Raw genomic sequence first — 15,299 nt, 5'->3', positions numbered from 1 at the left:
ACCAGTGTTACCAAGTGCGTCTATATTTTTCCCAAGAAATTCTACAAGAATGCAAGCAAATTTAAATATTAGTTCCGTCAAGCCCCTTTTATTTTCCTCACAGCATGCAGTATCCTGGACACAGCATGCCGCTCTTTGCTTTTTCTTCTTTTCTCTAAGATTTTATTTATTGGAGAGGGGGTGCAGAGGGTGGGAGAGAATCCCAAGCAGAAGTGCGTGCCGCGTGCGGAGCTGGATGCGGGGCTCCAGCCCAGGATTGCGAGATCATGACCTGAGCTGCAGTCAAGTCAGATGCTTAACCGACTGAAGCACCTGAGCCACCCAGGCACGCCTGCTCCTTGCTTTGTCAGCTACACCAGACGTCTTGGAGGTCTGTGCACAACAGCACCTCCCTGCTCTCGGTTCCATCACATACACGTGCCACGATGTCAATCACATGTCCTGTTCTCATTGACCAGCAACGCCAGAACGAATAACCTGTGGACACGGGCCATTTGGCACACAAGGGAACAGATCTTCAGAGCAAATCTTAGAAGTGACATTCCCGTGCCAACGCATACATTTGTTTGTAATTTGTACAGATGTTGCTGAATTGTTCGCCACGCGGTTTGTACCAGTCTACGCTGTCAGCAACGCAAGCATACCCATTCCGCCATGCATGAGCTAGCACTTTGAGCTCCACCTAAGATGGGGGTTTTTCGCAGTCTGAGAATCATAAACCATCTTAGAATTTTTATTTATTTATTTGAGAGGGAGAGAGAAAGAGAGGAAGCGAGAGGCAAGAGCAGGGGAAGGGAGAAGCAGAGTCCCCGCTGAGCAAAGAGCGGGGATCATGACCTGAGCCAAAGGCAGACACTTAACCCACTGAGCCACCCAGGTGCCCCTATCTTAGAATTTTTCCCCCCAAAGATTCCACTTATTTATTTTTTTTTTTTTATTTTTTTTTTTTTTATTTTTTTTTTTTAATTTTTTTTTTTATTTATTTATTTGAGACAGAGAGAATGAGAGACAGCATGAGAGGGAGGAGGGTCAGAGGGAGAAGCAGATTCCCTGCCGAGCAGGGAGCCCGATGCGGGACTCGATCCCGGGACTCCAGGATCATGACCTGAGCCGAAGGCAGTCGCTTAACCAACTGAGCCACCCAGGCGCCCAGATTCCACTTATTTATTTGACAGAGAGAGAAATAGCGAGAGCAGGAACACAAGCAGGGGGAGTGGGAGAGGGAGAAGCAGGCTTCCCGCCGAGCAGGGAGCCCGATGCGGGGCTCCATCCCAGGACCCTGGCTGGGATCATGACCTGAGCCGAAGGCAGACGCTTAACGACTGAGCCACTCAGGCACCCCTATCTTAGAATTTTTTTAATAGGCTTTTTTTTTTTTAAGAATAGTTCTGGATTTCTGGAAAAATTATGAGGACAATACAATGTTCCCTATTGCTGCCTCTCTCTGATAAATACTATATTAAATATAGATGCTAAAACAAATATGCTGGTTCTGCTGGGAGAGAGCCCAGGGCCAGGGGTGAACACACAATAGGGGCTGACTCAGCAGGCTGCTCGAACCCCACATGTACACAGAACAGTTTCCAAAAAAGATAAACATGTTGCAGAACCAGAGGCTGGGGTCCTGGGGCCCCTCTCCCCCTGGATACTCTCCTTGCATTTGCACATCTCCAAACCTCATGAATGTGCCATTCTCATAACGAAAGACTTTCAAAGAATAGATGATTTTATTCCAGCAAATGACTACAAGAGAAACGAAAGGAACTCAACACAATTGCTGGTTGGCCTGGATCAGAAAAGCTGCAGAGGATGCCCTCACACACAGGCACACACGCCGGGGCCACTCGCACAAGCTTGGAAACACACACACACACGCACACACACTGGGGCCACTCGCACAAGCTTGGAAACACAGGCTATTGGGGGGTGTGGATTTAGGACAGGTGTTCAAAATGCTCCGGAAAAGCCAAGCATCATTTTGCTTGCGGGCAGTTACAGACCTGGAAAATCATCTCAGATGGTTTGAGTCCATCTGGTCAAAATAACTCGTAATAGTAAACATTCATTCACTCACGCAAAGATTTGCGGGCATGACACGGCAGGCCTTTTCCTGAGCTTTTTGCACACTGCACCTCCTTGACGGTATCAGGAAGCCGGGGTTGTTGCCATGCGCACGTCACAGATGAGGGAACAAGGGCACAGGGAAGTCGAGCCATTTGCCCAAGGTTGCACAGCCAAGGGGCGCAAATGCAAGCAAATCTAAATATAGAGAGCCCCAGCTTATCTCCTGTGCCAGTACAGGTGGAAATATAATCCAGGCCAGCCCCTGCCACGAACGGAGCACGTCTCAGCCCCGAGTCCCCAGAGCCGAGTGATGCCATGTGGGAGCCACCAAGGGTGTGCCCTGCACTCAATTTTGCAAGCATTCCCAGCGCTAGCACTGGAGACAAGCAGCAAACAAAACTAGTCTCTGCTTTGTGGAGCCCTTGAAATAATCCTATTTCACATATGGGGAAACTGAGGCACCAAGAGACTAGGGGGCCCACCCAAATGCCCACAGCTGGGAGCTGGCAAGCCTGTCCTGACCAAGGCAGCCCAACTCCCGTGGCTGCTCTGAGCCACTAGCCCTGATGGGGGAGGTGGGTGGCAGGCTGAGGGGGTGGGGTGGTCTCTCAGCAGGTGTCACCCCATCGCCTCTTGGCCCCACTGTTTCTACCGAGAAGTCAGTTGTCAGTCTCGGGGTTTCCTTGCATGAGTCATTTTTCTCTTGCTGCTTCCCAGATTTTCCCTTTGTCTTTGGCTTTCCGCATTATTACTGTGATGTGTCTGGGTGTTTGAAGTTTACTTTTTTGAGAGAGAGAGACAGACAGACAGTGTGCAACTGGAGGGGGGTAGGGATAGAGAGAATCCCAAGCAGGCTCCATGCCCAGCACAGAGCCTGACACGGGGCTCCATCTCAGGACCCCAGATCATGAGCTGAGCTGAAACCAGGAGTCAGACGCTGAACCAACTGGGCCACCCAGGCGCCCCTGAGGTTTACTTTTTATATTTTCCCTGTTTATCTGTTTTCCAATTTCCATGCCAACACACATCACTTGCGAGGAAAAGGTTTGAATAGATGACCCCATGCGAATCACACCTCCCCAAGTTCTCTCCTTTCCCAGGAGGGAGGAGTTGGGAAGCTGGGGCCTGGGGAGGGGACGCCACGCGTCTGAGTCCAAATGGCACCGGGGACTCCAGCGCAGAGACTCAGGGCGGAGACCTGCTGCCTCCATCCACCCTTGTCCTGGTTCTAGCACCCAAGGGGCATCAAGATGCCTGCTGTGGCTACCCAGCCCAGCCACCCTGATGAGGCCCAGCACCTGAGCCCACGTCACACAGCCTGAGGTCAGGAGAGGCCACACAAGGCGGGAGGACTCAAATACTTCTCTAGAAGATGCCAGCGACTAGCAGGACTCCACGTGGACTGAGGGCTCCAGGGCGGACAGAGAAGAGACACCACCTGACCGCCACCATCAGTACAAGGTGGACAGAGAGCTCGCGGCTGTGAGCCTCCGACCTCATTTCTTCAACGTCCAATACTCACCAAGCATCTTCCAAATGCTGGGGCCCTGGACCAAGTCCCGGCTCACCAGCACAGAGCATACGTGTTAGATGGACATCAGCGCTACGGACAAAAATAAACCTAGGGTGGAGGAAGGGTTTCAATTTTTAATGGACTGATGAGGAAAGAACTCACTTTCAGCTGACATTTAGTAGGGTGAGGCTGAGTCTCACTGCTGGGAAGCACCTTCCAGGGAGAGGGACGGCAAGGACAGATGCCCTGAGGCAGACCTGCCTGGTGGAGGGAGGTGATGTGGAGACAGGCTTAGGCAGCCATGGCCAAGGACCTGCTTTTTTTCGTTTGGAGTGGGATGGGAACCCTGGGAGGGTTCTGAGCAGGCTTAAAGCCACTGGACTTAGTTCCAAAAGGATGCCTCTCCACTGGGTCAAGAACAGACCCAAGTGTGGCAAGGGTGGAAGCTACTGCAGGAGTCCAAGAAGGACGAGCGGTTTCGTCAGGAAATAGGTCAGGTTCACGTCTGCAGACTGAGGAAAGCTGGAGGCAAGGGTGTCTCCATCAGGATCTGTGTTGGGGTGAGCCAAGGCAGCCGCTGGAGGCAGGGCTCCTACCCTGAAACAAACGGGGCCTCTGGAGAAAGATGCCCTTGGCCACAGAGCTCTGGTGTGGGGACAGGGAACAGGCTGCGGTCTCAGGACACGGTCTCCAGAATGGTAGGGACCAGGGGTCTACTCAACACTGGATCCTCAATCCATTGCATATTGGCTGGCACATGGCAGGTATGCAGGAAACGGGTCAAGGCAGTGACAGTGGAGACCCTTTCCCCAGGGGAGCCTCAGTGACTCCATCTGTAAAGTGGGAGTGACACCTGCTGTGGTGTCCAGGGTAGTTGGGATGAGAAATGGCCGTAAGTATGTACATGAGTACACACACACAGTGCTTACCTTCTAGAAGACAGAACACTGAGACCTACTGAGCACTTGCCATGTGCAACCCCTGCTCAGCCCTTTGCTTGCCTTAATCTGCTGAGTTTTGACAAGAGGCACAGAGAGGTCCAGTTCCTTGCCCAGAGCCACACAGTGAGGTACGACCCATGAGCCATCACCAGTTTTCTTAAACACCGGGAGGCAGGCAGGCAAGGGTAGGAAACCGGGAGAACCTATTCTAGCTCCCCAGAATGGGAGACAGGATCTCCTGGGGAAGATGGGGCGTGGGGGTGAAGTGAAGAGGCGGCAGCAATGAGGAGTGATCAGGGGAGCACTGCGGTGGGGGGTCTCGAGGGGCAGAAGTGGTGACTGGGAGCAGAGAGCAGGTAGGGGACGCAGGCTGGAGGACAGACGGAGCCAGGAGGAATGGGGCACTCACAGTCCAGCAGGGGCAAACAGGTGGCTGTCCAGGTTCCTAGCCAGGAACGGGCTGTTTAACAGTCTGGACCTGTGAGGACGCCGGATCTGCGTCCGTGCCCAAGACCAGCAGCTCCTGCTTCACGGTGGGTACACTCCTGCCCCACAGCTCCATCCACTTCACTCCTGGGGGCCTAGTCCTTAATCCCTGGGGGAAGCGGCCCCAACCCGCCTCCCACTTCCGTCAGTCTTCAGCCCTCCCCCCCCTCCGCCGGGTCCACAGCCAAGTCCCAGACGATGAAGCCCCACACAGCACACCCCTTCCCCTGCACAGGCCACAGGTGCTGCAGGAGGTAGACCCTTGGCCTGGATCCCCAGCCCTTAGATTTGGGCTCTAAAAGGTCTTTCTTGAAACAGTCATGTGTCCACAAAGAGACTGGGATTGTGAGGACCCTAGTGGAGGTTCCCTGTTGAACACACTCATCTGCTGCATGGTCACACCTCTGATGTGTTCAACACAAGAACCTGGGCCAAGCCCCATCCCTGAGAGGCAGGAATGCTGGGACGGAGCTCCCCTGACCCAGATCTGCTTCCTCCAGTCCCAAGACACCATGACTTGTATGGTAACAGCAGGTGGGGAGGGCGTGCTAGGACACGCAGGTGCACACACGTGGGGCAGAGCCCCAGGATGGCAGACAGGAGGCCCAGGTGAGGAGGTTGACACCTTTATTGCTTTAGAGGCAGGGGCAGGTGCTCAGGAACTCTTGGTGGGGCGGGCCCGCTTCCTCTTCACCATCACGGGCTTCTGGCTGCGCAGGATGGCGCTGGCTCTGCGAATGGCAGCCTGGAGAGACAGGTAGAAGGCTCAGCACGCCCGCCCACACCCGAGTGCGGGTCCAGCCATCAGCAGAGACCCTCCTCGTAGGACGGGCCAGGCTCCCCCAACCACTGCTGGCCCCCACTCACCATGCGCAGGTCTGGGCGGTACTTGTTCTTGCGGATCATGTGCCGGATGCTGCTGAGGGTGGCCCGGGCATTCTTGTTGATGGTGGTTCGAACGTAGGAGGTGGCGGGTTTCCGCTGGCCTGGGGGAAGGGGATGGGGGTGGTGGCGGGGGTGGTGGCAGGGGTGAGTGTGATGGTGCACTCCCCCTGGGAACCTGAGCCCCCAGGCTGTGAGCCTGGGCAGGCCACTCCCTGCAGCCAGCCCCATCCACCCACTGAATCCCCAGGCCAGGCCAGGCCCAGCCTTGAGGCCTGCAGCGGGTCTTCTCCTGTGTCCCTGACAGAAGGTTCATCAAGTCACTTCTCAGAGAGCAAAGCAGAGCAACGGAATGAGGACTCTTGTCCAAAGTCACAGGCACACAGCGGTCATCTGACCACAGCCTGCCTGCCTGGCTCCAGGGCAGGACACTGGCCAGGCAGCAAGTGCCCGTGAGACTGCAGCTCTGGTCTCCTCCTGCCTGCCCCCCAGGGCCCAAGCTACCCCATGTGGAACAAGGGTCTGAAGCTTTGAGGCTCGGGCCTGGATGCTGGAGAACCAGGAAGGCCTCAGGTAAGGCCAGGGTGAGGAGGAGCCCTGCAGAAAGCACCTGCCCACCCCCCATCCGTGCACAGGTGGAGCCTGGACCCCACTGCCCCTGGATCAGAAGGAAAGCACCCCCTTCCTGTGTGCAAAGCTGCCAGCCTCATTCAGGACGTGAAGCAGGACGGAATCCACGGGGTCTTGGCGAGAGTCCTGTGCCCCAAGTAACAGACGGGGAAGGTCTCACCCAAAAACCAAGGACCCTCCAGCACGGCAGTGACTTTCAAGGTCGGCCCGCCCCGTCCCCGACCCCAGCCCAGGAGCACGGTCAGTCCAGGTCCTGACAGCCCAGGAGAGGCCACCCAACAACCCGAGACGGGCAAGTGAGGTTTCCAGGGCCCAGAGCACCAGAACGGTGTTCTCAGAAGCGAGAGAATCCCAGGGGCTCACTGGTGAGCTGAGAAGGGAGCGTAACCCCCTGCAGGGTGGGCAGCGGCCCGATCAAGAGCCAGGTCCCGGACACTGCTGTCCCTGCGCGGGTGCTGGGCTCAAACGCAAACAGAAAGCAGCCCTAATGCGAGGCCAAGAGAAACCCCAGAAAGCAAAGCTGGCGGGGCCGAGATGCCGCAGGCCTCCAGCGCCCCTGCCTCTGGGCTCCCGGGTCCCCCTGACCCTCTGAGACACCAAAAGCCCGTCCAGCGGGGGCGGGACTCGCGCGGCCGCTCCTGAACGCGCACAGCAGGCCGGGGGTCCCACCGCGGCCGCTCCGAGCGGACACCGAGCCTGCCCGTCCTCACCGGCGGGACCCCGGGGACAGCTCCGCGCCTGACCCGCCTCGCGATTTCCCGGGCCGAGGGCCCCCCTTGAGCCCGCCGGCCGCCCGCCGCAGGCGGAGCGACGCCCAGCAGGTGGGTGCTCACCGGACCTCCGCTTCAGGACCACCACCACGCCTTTACCGTCGGCCGCCGGCTCCACGCCCACGGTCTTGCGGTGAATCAGCCCGTTGTAGCGGAACGAGTTGCGAGCCTTCAGGTTGTTGGGCTCCTGGGGAGGGGGGCGCAGCGGGGCCGTGAGGCGGGGCGGGGGGCGGGGGGCAGCCGCCCCAGGCCCAGGCCCAGGCCCCGAGCCCCACTTACAGTGCTGTAGGTCTGCTTGTTCCTCTTGATCAGGAAGCTGGAGCAGTTCCGCACGACCATCCACTGCAGGTGCGCGGACATGGCGGCGCTGCGGGGAGGGCGGCAGGGGAGGCTGTCAGAGGGCGCGGCGGGCCGGCGGCCCACCCGCGTGGCAGCGGCAGGGGCACCCGCAGGGCGCACGGCGACCCCAGGCGGGGGCTGAACTCAGGCGGGGGATGCAGGGGGAGAGAACGTGAGGAGCCGCAGCGACCTCCGGCGGCGGGCTCGGGGGCGGCCACAGAGGCCAGGCAAGGGCAGGGGCGCCGGGCCTCGGGAAGACGAGGCAACCACGCGGGCGGCGGAGAACCGCGCGCTCACCTCCTCTCGCGACGGCAGCCGGAGACGGAAAGAGGCAAGCAAGGGGCGGGGCGGCGCCTTTAATAGCCACACGCATTTCCGCTTCCTCTGTGGGCACGCGCATGCCCTCGCCTGTCCCCGCCTCCTCCCGGGGCGGCTCGGTAACGTTCGGCCGCTTCCGCCAGCCTGTCGCCGATCGCTCGGAGACCTTCGGAACTCTTCGGCTAGTAACGCTGGGGCGTGTTCTCGGAGGCGGAGCACCACCCTTCCGAGGGCCCTTCGTGTGTTTTCGGAACGGCAGCGCTGGATTTCCGAGTGGGTCCAGTTGGAGAAGCCCCAAGTCCCCTTCCGCAGGGGTTTCTCTCCAGGGTCGCTCACCAGCGCTTTACACAGTATAGGCGCTCAATAAATATTTGTTTTACAAACGAACGTACGGATGCCTGACTTACTTAAGACGAGCTCCAGGGTCTTCGGATGCTTCCGGTCTTCTTCGCAAGCTCTCGGCTATTCCCGACGAAGGCCCGGAGGCCCTCTCGGGCGTTTTCGGAACCCTTCGGAGACGCCCTCCCGCGGGGTGGCCGCCCCCTCCTCCTGGCGCAAGCCCTTTCGGGTCTGTTCGGAAACACTCGTTTTCCATCCGGCCACGTTCGGAACTCTGCGGCTGACCCCGGCGGACGTCTCGGGTCGTCCTCCGCACGGTGATCTCAAACGGTTTAGAGTCTGGAGAGAAGCTAGGCGGAATGTCCTCGCAGCCTTGCACCCCAGGAGGGCGTGGATCCCCTCCAAGGGCGAGCCGTTTGGAGGGGAAGAGATTTGCATGGGAAAGCTCTCGGTTCCTTCCGCGGGCCGGAGCTGCTGCCCCTCCCCCGTCCTCCCCCTCCGGCCTGCCCGCTGCCGCACCCCATGAACTCCCCAGAAGGTTATTTTCTGTTGTCGCGGTCCTCTTTAGGGGCGGGAGCCCTGCCTGAGGTATCCGCGGGTCTTCAGCCCTCGGCAGCAGGGGCTGGGCGCTTGGGGGGCCTCCGGAGACCCGGGCTCAGCAAAAGGAACGGCACGGCCCCTGTGGCCCCCACGAGTGCACCTGATCTGGGACCGTGTCCGGGAGCTCCGCGAGGGCGGGGGCCTCGTCTGCTCCCTCCCGGCTCGTGGGCTTCGCCCCTAGGGAGTCCCGGCCGCCCAGACGCACTAGGAGAAGCCTGGGGGACTGCCCCGCTGCCCCCGGCACGGCACCCAAATCTGGCGGTGGCGCGCAGAGTGTTGGGAGAGCCACCGCTTCCCAGGGGCGCACGGGCGGCCCCGGGTGACAGGCAATGAGCGAGAGAAATCTCAGCTCCCCAGAGCCCCCCCGTGTTTGCTCCACTAGAGCGCCCTGCCTGCTGACTGCGCGTCCCGGGGCTCTGGGTCCGGGAGCCTTGTCTGATCCTTGTTTCTTGACACGCCACGGGGCCTGGGGCGCAGGGGGCCCCTGGAGCAGGCACTGAACGGAAAAGACGTCCGGGCTCCCGCAGCACCCCACGCTGCCTCCATAAGGCACCCTGAATTTTAAATGTGTTCCATCGCGCTCCTTGGTGTCCGTAAGGCCCCTCCCACCGTTATCCGGGAGCCGGGCTGCCCCCAGCACAGGCCTCGGAGGGCCGACCTGCCAGAATCCAAGGCCAGGGCACCCCCCAAGTCGGGCCCGTGTGCACCCCAGCCAGCTCAGGTGACCAGGCGGGCGCCGGGCTCACCTGGCGCCGTCCCCTGACCCCGCCCCGGCCGGGCCGCACCCCGGAACGCTCTCTGGGGGAGCCCGCGCGGCAGAGCAGGGCCATGGCAGCGGCGCCAGCCGTGGGCGCCGCGCAGGGGCCCCCGCCGGGCGCCCCGTCCCCGCCGGCCGGCGCGCCCGGGCCTGCGTCCGGCCTGGGCCGCTGCCGGGTGGCGCTGCTGCTGGCCGTGGCGCTGGACGTGGCGGGCATGGCGGCGCTGCTGACCGGCGTGTTCGCGCAGCTGCAGGTGCGCGGCCGCGACTTCGGCGACCTGCTCATCTACTCGGGCGCGCTGCTCGTCTTCCTGAGCCTGCTCGGCTGGATCCTCTGGTACACCGGCAACATCGAGATCTCGCGCCAGGAGCTCGAGCGCGACTACGGCCTGCGGCCCTCGGCTCTGGCCCGCCTGGCGCGCAAGCTCTCCCGCCGCTGGTCTGCGCCGGCCTCCTCCTCGGGCCCGCGCGGCGCGCCCGGCTCTCTAGGAACGCGCCGTGCCGCCCGCGCGCCCCCGCCGCCCGCCGCCGGCTCCCGCCGCGTGCGCCTGCAGCTCGCTACGCTCGAGGCCGGGCCCGGGGCGGCGGGCGCGGGCACCGAGTGAGCCCGAGGTGAGGGGTGGGGCAGCGAGTGAGGCGGCAGGGCGAGTTGGAGAGCTGGAGAGACAGAGGGGGAGAGCTGGAGAGACAGAGGGGGAGAGCTGGAGAGACAGAGGGGGAGAGCTGGAGAGACAGAGGGGGAGAGCTGGAGAAACGAGGAGAGGTGGAGAGACAGGGGGAGAGATGGAGAGACGGGGGAGAGATGGAGAGACAGAGGGGGAGATGGAGAGACGGGGGAGAGATGGAGAGACAGAGGGGGAGAGCTGGAGAAACGGGGAGAGGTGGAGAGACAGGGGGAGAGATGGAGAGACGGGGAGAGAGATGGAGAGACGGGGGAGAGCTGGAGAGACAGAGGGGGAGAGCTGGAGAGACAGAGGGGGAGAGATGGAGAGACGGGGGAGAGATGGAGAGACAGAGGGGGAGAGCTGGAGAAACGGGGAGAGGTGGAGAGACGGGGGGAGAGATGGAGAGACGGGGGAGAGATGGAGAGACAGAGGGGGAGATGGAGAGACAGAGGGGGAGAGCTGGAGAAACGGGGAGAGGTGGAGAGAGGGGGAGAGATGGAGAGACAGAGGGGGAGAGCTGGAGAGACGGGGGAGAGATGGAGAGACGGGGGGAGAGATGGAGAGACGGGGGAGAGATGGAGAGACAGAGGGGGAGAGATGGAGAGACGGGGTGAGATGGAGAGACGGGGAGAGATGGAGAGACAGAGGGGGAGAGCTGGAGAAACGGGGAGAGGTGGAGAGACAGGGGGAGAGATGGAGAGACGGGGGAGAGATGGAGAGACAAGGGAGAGATGGAGAGACGGGGAGAGGTGGAGAGACGGGGGAGAGATGGAGAGACAGAGGGGGAGAGCTGGAGAAACGGGGAGAGGTGGAGAGACAGGGGGAGAGCTGGAGAAACGGGGAGAGGTGGAGAGACAGGGGGAGAGATGGAGAGACAGAGGGGGAGAGCTGGAGAAACGGGGTGAGATGGAGAGAGGGGGAGAGGTGGAGAGACGGGGAGAGATGGAGAGACAGAGGAGGAGAGCTGGAGAGACGGGGGAGAGATGGAGAGACGGGGGGAGATGGAGAGACAGAGGGGGAGAGATGGAGAGACGGGGTGAGATGGAGAGACGGGGAGAGATGGAGAGACGGGGGAGAGATGGAGAGACAGAGGGGGAGAGCTGGAGAAACGGGGTGAGGTGGAGAGACGGGGAGAGATGGAGAGACAGAGGGGGAGAGATGGAGAGACGGGGGAGAGATGGAGAGACGGGGGGAGAGATGGAGAGACGGGGGAGAGATGGAGAGACAGAGGGGGAGAGATGGAGAGACGGGGTGAGATGGAGAGACGGGGAGAGATGGAGAGACGGGGGAGAGATGGAGAGACAGAGGGGGAGAGCTGGAGAAACGGGGTGAGGTGGAGAGACGGGGAGAGATGGAGAGACAGAGGGGGAGAGATGGAGAGACGGGGTGAGATGGAGAGACGGGGAGAGATGGAGAGACGGGGGAGAGATGGAGAGACAGAGGGGGAGAGCTGGAGAAACGGGGTGAGGTGGAGAGACGGGGAGAGATGGAGAGACAGAGGGGGAGAGCTGGACAGTCGGGGGGAGAGATGGAGAGACAGAGGGGGAGATGGAGAGACAGAGGGGGAGAGCTGGAGAAACGGGGAGAGGTGGAGAGACGGGGGGAGAGATGGAGAGACGGGGAGAGAGATGGAGAGACGGGGGAGACATGGAGAGACAGAGGGAGAGAGCTGGAGAAACGGGGTGAGATGGAGAGGGGGGGAGAGATGGAGAGACGGGGGAGAGATGGAGAGACGGGGGAGAGATGGAGAGACAGAGGGGAAGAGCTGGAGAAACGGGGTGAGATGGAGAGACGGGGAGAGATGGAGAGATGGGGGGAGAGATGGAGAGACGGGGGAGAGCTGGACAGTCGGGGGGAGAGATGGAGAAACAGAGGGGGAGAGCTGGAGAAACGGGGAGAGTTGGAGAGACAGGGGGAGAGATGGAGAGACGGGGGAGAGATGGAGAGACGGGGAGAGAGATGGAGAGACAGGGAAAGAGCTGGACAGACCGGGGGGGGGAAAGATGGAGAGACGGGGAGAGATGAGGGGGGAAGCTGGAGAGAGACGGGGAGAGATGAGGGGGGAAGCTGGAGAGAGACGGGGAGAGCTGGGAAGAGATATGGGGGTGGAAATAGAGGAGAGATGGAGAGATAGGGAGGGAGAGGGACAATGGGGAGGGAAAGACAAAGGACCAGATCAAAATGAGGGAGGAGAGCAGCAGGGCCCAGAGGATGGAGCCTTGGACAGCAGGCATGAGCACAGACTTGGAAGAGACAAAGAGACCTGGCCCCCCAGATGAGGCCTAGAGAGCCACTACTCACTCCCCCCACACTTGGAGACCCCTCTCTGCACTCCAGCCCCCCAGAGCACCAGGTCCCATTTAATCCTCTCCCTGTAACTGGGTCTCGGGGGTCACTGCTAGTACCATCCCCATCCCGTGGAGGACATTGAGGCCCAGAAAGGTGCCACCTCTTGCCCAAGGGCACACAGCTAGGATTCTTCTGAGAGAGAGGGAAAGAGCGAGAATACCAGGAGTGTGAGATGCAGGGAAGGCTTTGCTGCTCATTCCTTCCCTTTTCTCTCTCCTGTCTTCTATCCCCTTTCCTAAACACACACTCTCCAGCTTGCACTCCTTTGCTCAAACACCTGCTGTGGCTCCCTATTGCCCTCTGATGAAATCCCCCGCCACTCACTGTCTGTGGGCCCTACATGTTTCAGCCCCACATCTCCTGCCTTCTTTGCAGTTATGATGGCATCCCTCAGTCCATTCTCCCCTACAGCAGGAGTGCCCTTGCTGTCCGTACTCCACATGGAAAACATCCTTTGTGTCCATTAAGATCCAACGCAACTTTGTAGCCTTTCTCTGGGTCTTCGTATTGTCTGAGTTACCCCCGTTATTGCTTGTTGTCTGTCTTGTGGTGTCTCTGCTGGGACTGCCTGTCCCGCTGGACAGGGAGCATCCTGATGGTAAGGCCTGGGTCTCTGGTGTCTTCATTCTTAGCATTGCTCTGCAAAAAGCTCAGGAAGTCAGAGAAGTGTGACTGGGTCGGTGGGTGGATGCGTGGATGGACGGATGGGTTGTTTGACGGGTGGATGGATTGGCTGGTGGATGAGTGGACAGACTGGTGAATGGGTGGGCGGATAGAGGAATGAATGTTCAATTGGTGGATGGATGAATTGGTGGATGGATGGATATGGTTAGACTGATGAATTGGTAAGATTCATCAGAATTGGGGAACAGGTGATTTGGGCAGATAGGATGGTAGCTGAGAGAATGGATAGGTTGGCCAATGGGTAGATAGAGAGGAGGAACAATGTCAACAATGGATGAGTGACTGACTCAGTTTCTCGGATGGGAGTTCTGTAAAAGAATTAAATCCTGACGTGCTAAGACCTTCTCTGTATGTGATGAATTTAACTTTTCTCCTGTGCATCCAGAATGGGACTAGTTATACACCCTTCTTCGTGAGAACTGAGAAAATAGTCACTCCAATCGTCAGCTGCGTTCTGTAGCTCAGAGGAGGAGACGGGTTTAAGACAAGATGTATGCGTAGATGAGGAGGCATCAGCTCACACAAAATTTGGCACAGAAATTAGAACCACCCACCAGCGGTGAAAATCCTTTACCTTGCCCAGAAGTCTAACACAGCTGGGCAGATCTCCCGCTGGAACCACCTGCCAGAAATGTGAGCCAAGCTGGCTGGAGTGTAGGCCCCTCTTCGAACGAAGACAGGCCTGTTCAAACCCAGGACTCCTTAGTGGGTGGGGTGAAGTGCTTCCAGCACACGAAGGACAGAGAACTTGAATTTTAACACAGGGACCTGAAGATTCTGGCTCGGGTCGCTCCCTACCCCCTCTGGGACCAAAATGAATGGAGTAGACAGAGCCACCCGGCAGAAGCCATTATGTTTTGTTTTCTTTCTCCGTGTCTGTCTCTGTCTCTGTCTCCGGTGTCTCTTTGTCTCTGTACCCATCGTTCCCTCTACATGTTCATCTGTCCTCTCTGACTTCCTGTCTCTCCTTCTCCAGCTTGTACCTCTGGACCCCGGTGAGGCAAATACGCTGCAGCAGATGGGGGCATGGAGGGGTGGAGGAGCAATTGAGCAGGTGTGTGAGTCAATGTATGAGGGGCTAAAGCAGGAAGAAGGGGCTCCCTTCCCCTGCCCCTCAGGCCGCTGGGCGGGGGGCCCCGGGAATGCATGGGTCCTGGGAGGGGTCCCGCACCACCACTAACCCCACCCTTCCTCCTGCAGATGGACCCACGGACCCACCTGTCAGGACTGGACTGCGGTGTGCAGTTACGCCCACCATCATCTGGGCCACCAGGATGCCTACCTGTCCGCCCCATCCTCCTCTGGATAAATGGCTCTGCCTCATAGCACTGTGTGTCTGTCTGGGAGAGGGACAGTACTGGGGCCAGGCCACACCCGCAGAAGGGCCACCCACGCCCTTGGGGACCTTGGAGCCCAGCTTCACATTGGCCCTCATGGAGGGGCATGGGAGAGTGGTGCCAGGATCTTGAGCCCAGACCCACCCCTTCAGTCCAGACGCCCCTCAGCCTATGCCCCTCGGTTGGTGTGGGGGTCCTCCAAGCAGCAGACAGAGGGACAAATTAGACTCACAGGGTATTTATTGGGAGGAAGTACCTTTAAAAAAAAAAGATTTATTTATTTATTTTAGAGGGGGAGGGGCCGAGGGAGAGGGAGAGCGAGAGAATCTCAAGCAGACTCCCCGCCCAGCAAGGAGCCTAGCAGGGGGCTTGATCTCACGACCCTGAGATCATGACCCTGAGATCATGACATGAGCCGAAATCGAGAGTCCGCCCCCGCTGAGCCACCCAGGCACCCAGGAAGGAAGTACTTATGGAGGGTACTTGGTATGGGTGTGGCACCTGAGGAAGGCGGGAGGGTTGGGCAACACAAGTCTTGTACTGTACGCACGTCCAGGAGAATTTCCACCCGGGCACTGGAGAGTCTGAGAGTAACGTCGTCCACTGGCGGTGGCCCATGTCCCGC

The 15,299-nt window shown here is 59.5% G+C and overlaps 2 protein-coding genes across 3 annotated transcripts; one reads left to right on the top strand and one right to left on the bottom strand.

Moving 5' to 3' along the window:
- Nucleotides 1-5,614: 5,614 nt before the first annotated feature.
- On the bottom strand, nucleotides 5,615-8,078 carry RPL28 (ribosomal protein L28). Its single transcript, XM_045892305.3, has 5 exons — nucleotides 7,923-8,078; nucleotides 7,566-7,653; nucleotides 7,350-7,473; nucleotides 5,872-5,990; nucleotides 5,615-5,749 (listed from the first exon to the last, which is right to left on the bottom strand). The coding sequence occupies exons 2-5, from the start codon at nucleotides 7,644-7,646 to the stop codon at nucleotides 5,660-5,662; spliced, it is 414 nt and encodes a 137-aa protein (XP_045748261.1). The 5' UTR covers nucleotides 7,647-7,653; nucleotides 7,923-8,078; the 3' UTR covers nucleotides 5,615-5,659.
- Nucleotides 8,079-8,453: 375 nt separating this feature from the next.
- Nucleotides 8,454-14,662, top strand: TMEM238 (transmembrane protein 238). 2 transcript variants are annotated; one of them, XR_010408031.1, is made up of 3 exons: nucleotides 8,454-10,251; nucleotides 14,314-14,391; nucleotides 14,538-14,662. XR_010408031.1 is itself a non-coding variant. In XM_064580586.1 (2 exons), exon 1 carries the CDS (start codon nucleotides 9,711-9,713, stop codon nucleotides 10,242-10,244), a length of 534 nt encoding a protein of 177 aa, XP_064436656.1. In that variant the 5' UTR covers nucleotides 8,454-9,710; the 3' UTR covers nucleotides 10,245-10,251; nucleotides 14,538-14,662. The 2 variants fall into 2 exon arrangements, 1 of the variants encoding a protein (XP_064436656.1); XM_064580586.1 differs by lacking the exon at nucleotides 14,314-14,391.
- Nucleotides 14,663-15,299: the final 637 nt, after the last annotated feature.

The sequence above is a fragment of the Mirounga angustirostris genome, unplaced genomic scaffold (genome assembly GCF_029215605.1).
Source record: "Mirounga angustirostris isolate CCGP_5_RB_7025 unplaced genomic scaffold, mMirAng1.0.hap1 SCAF_16, whole genome shotgun sequence".
NCBI lineage: Eukaryota > Metazoa > Chordata > Mammalia > Carnivora > Phocidae > Mirounga > Mirounga angustirostris.
Note: the sequence above shows the minus strand (reverse complement) of the source record. Positions and strands in the feature narration are given on the sequence as shown.

What these genes read in the sequence shown, in the direction of transcription:
- RPL28 (XM_045892305.3), bottom strand. Translation starts at nt 7,646, where the DNA reads ATGTCCGCGCACCTGCAGTGGATGGTCGTGCGGAACTGCTCCAGCTTC. An exon ending in GGTCCTGAAGCGGAGGTCCG is followed by an intron (nt 5,991 to 7,349) that starts GTGAGCACCCAC and finishes CCCTTCCCCCAG; the next exon opens with GCCAGCGGAAACCCGCCACC. An exon ending in ACCGCCCAGACCTGCGCATG is followed by an intron (nt 5,750 to 5,871) that starts GTGAGTGGGGGC and finishes CTGTCTCTCCAG; the next exon opens with GCTGCCATTCGCAGAGCCAG.
- TMEM238 (XM_064580586.1), top strand. Translation starts at nt 9,711, where the DNA reads ATGGCAGCGGCGCCAGCCGTGGGCGCCGCGCAGGGGCCCCCGCCGGGC.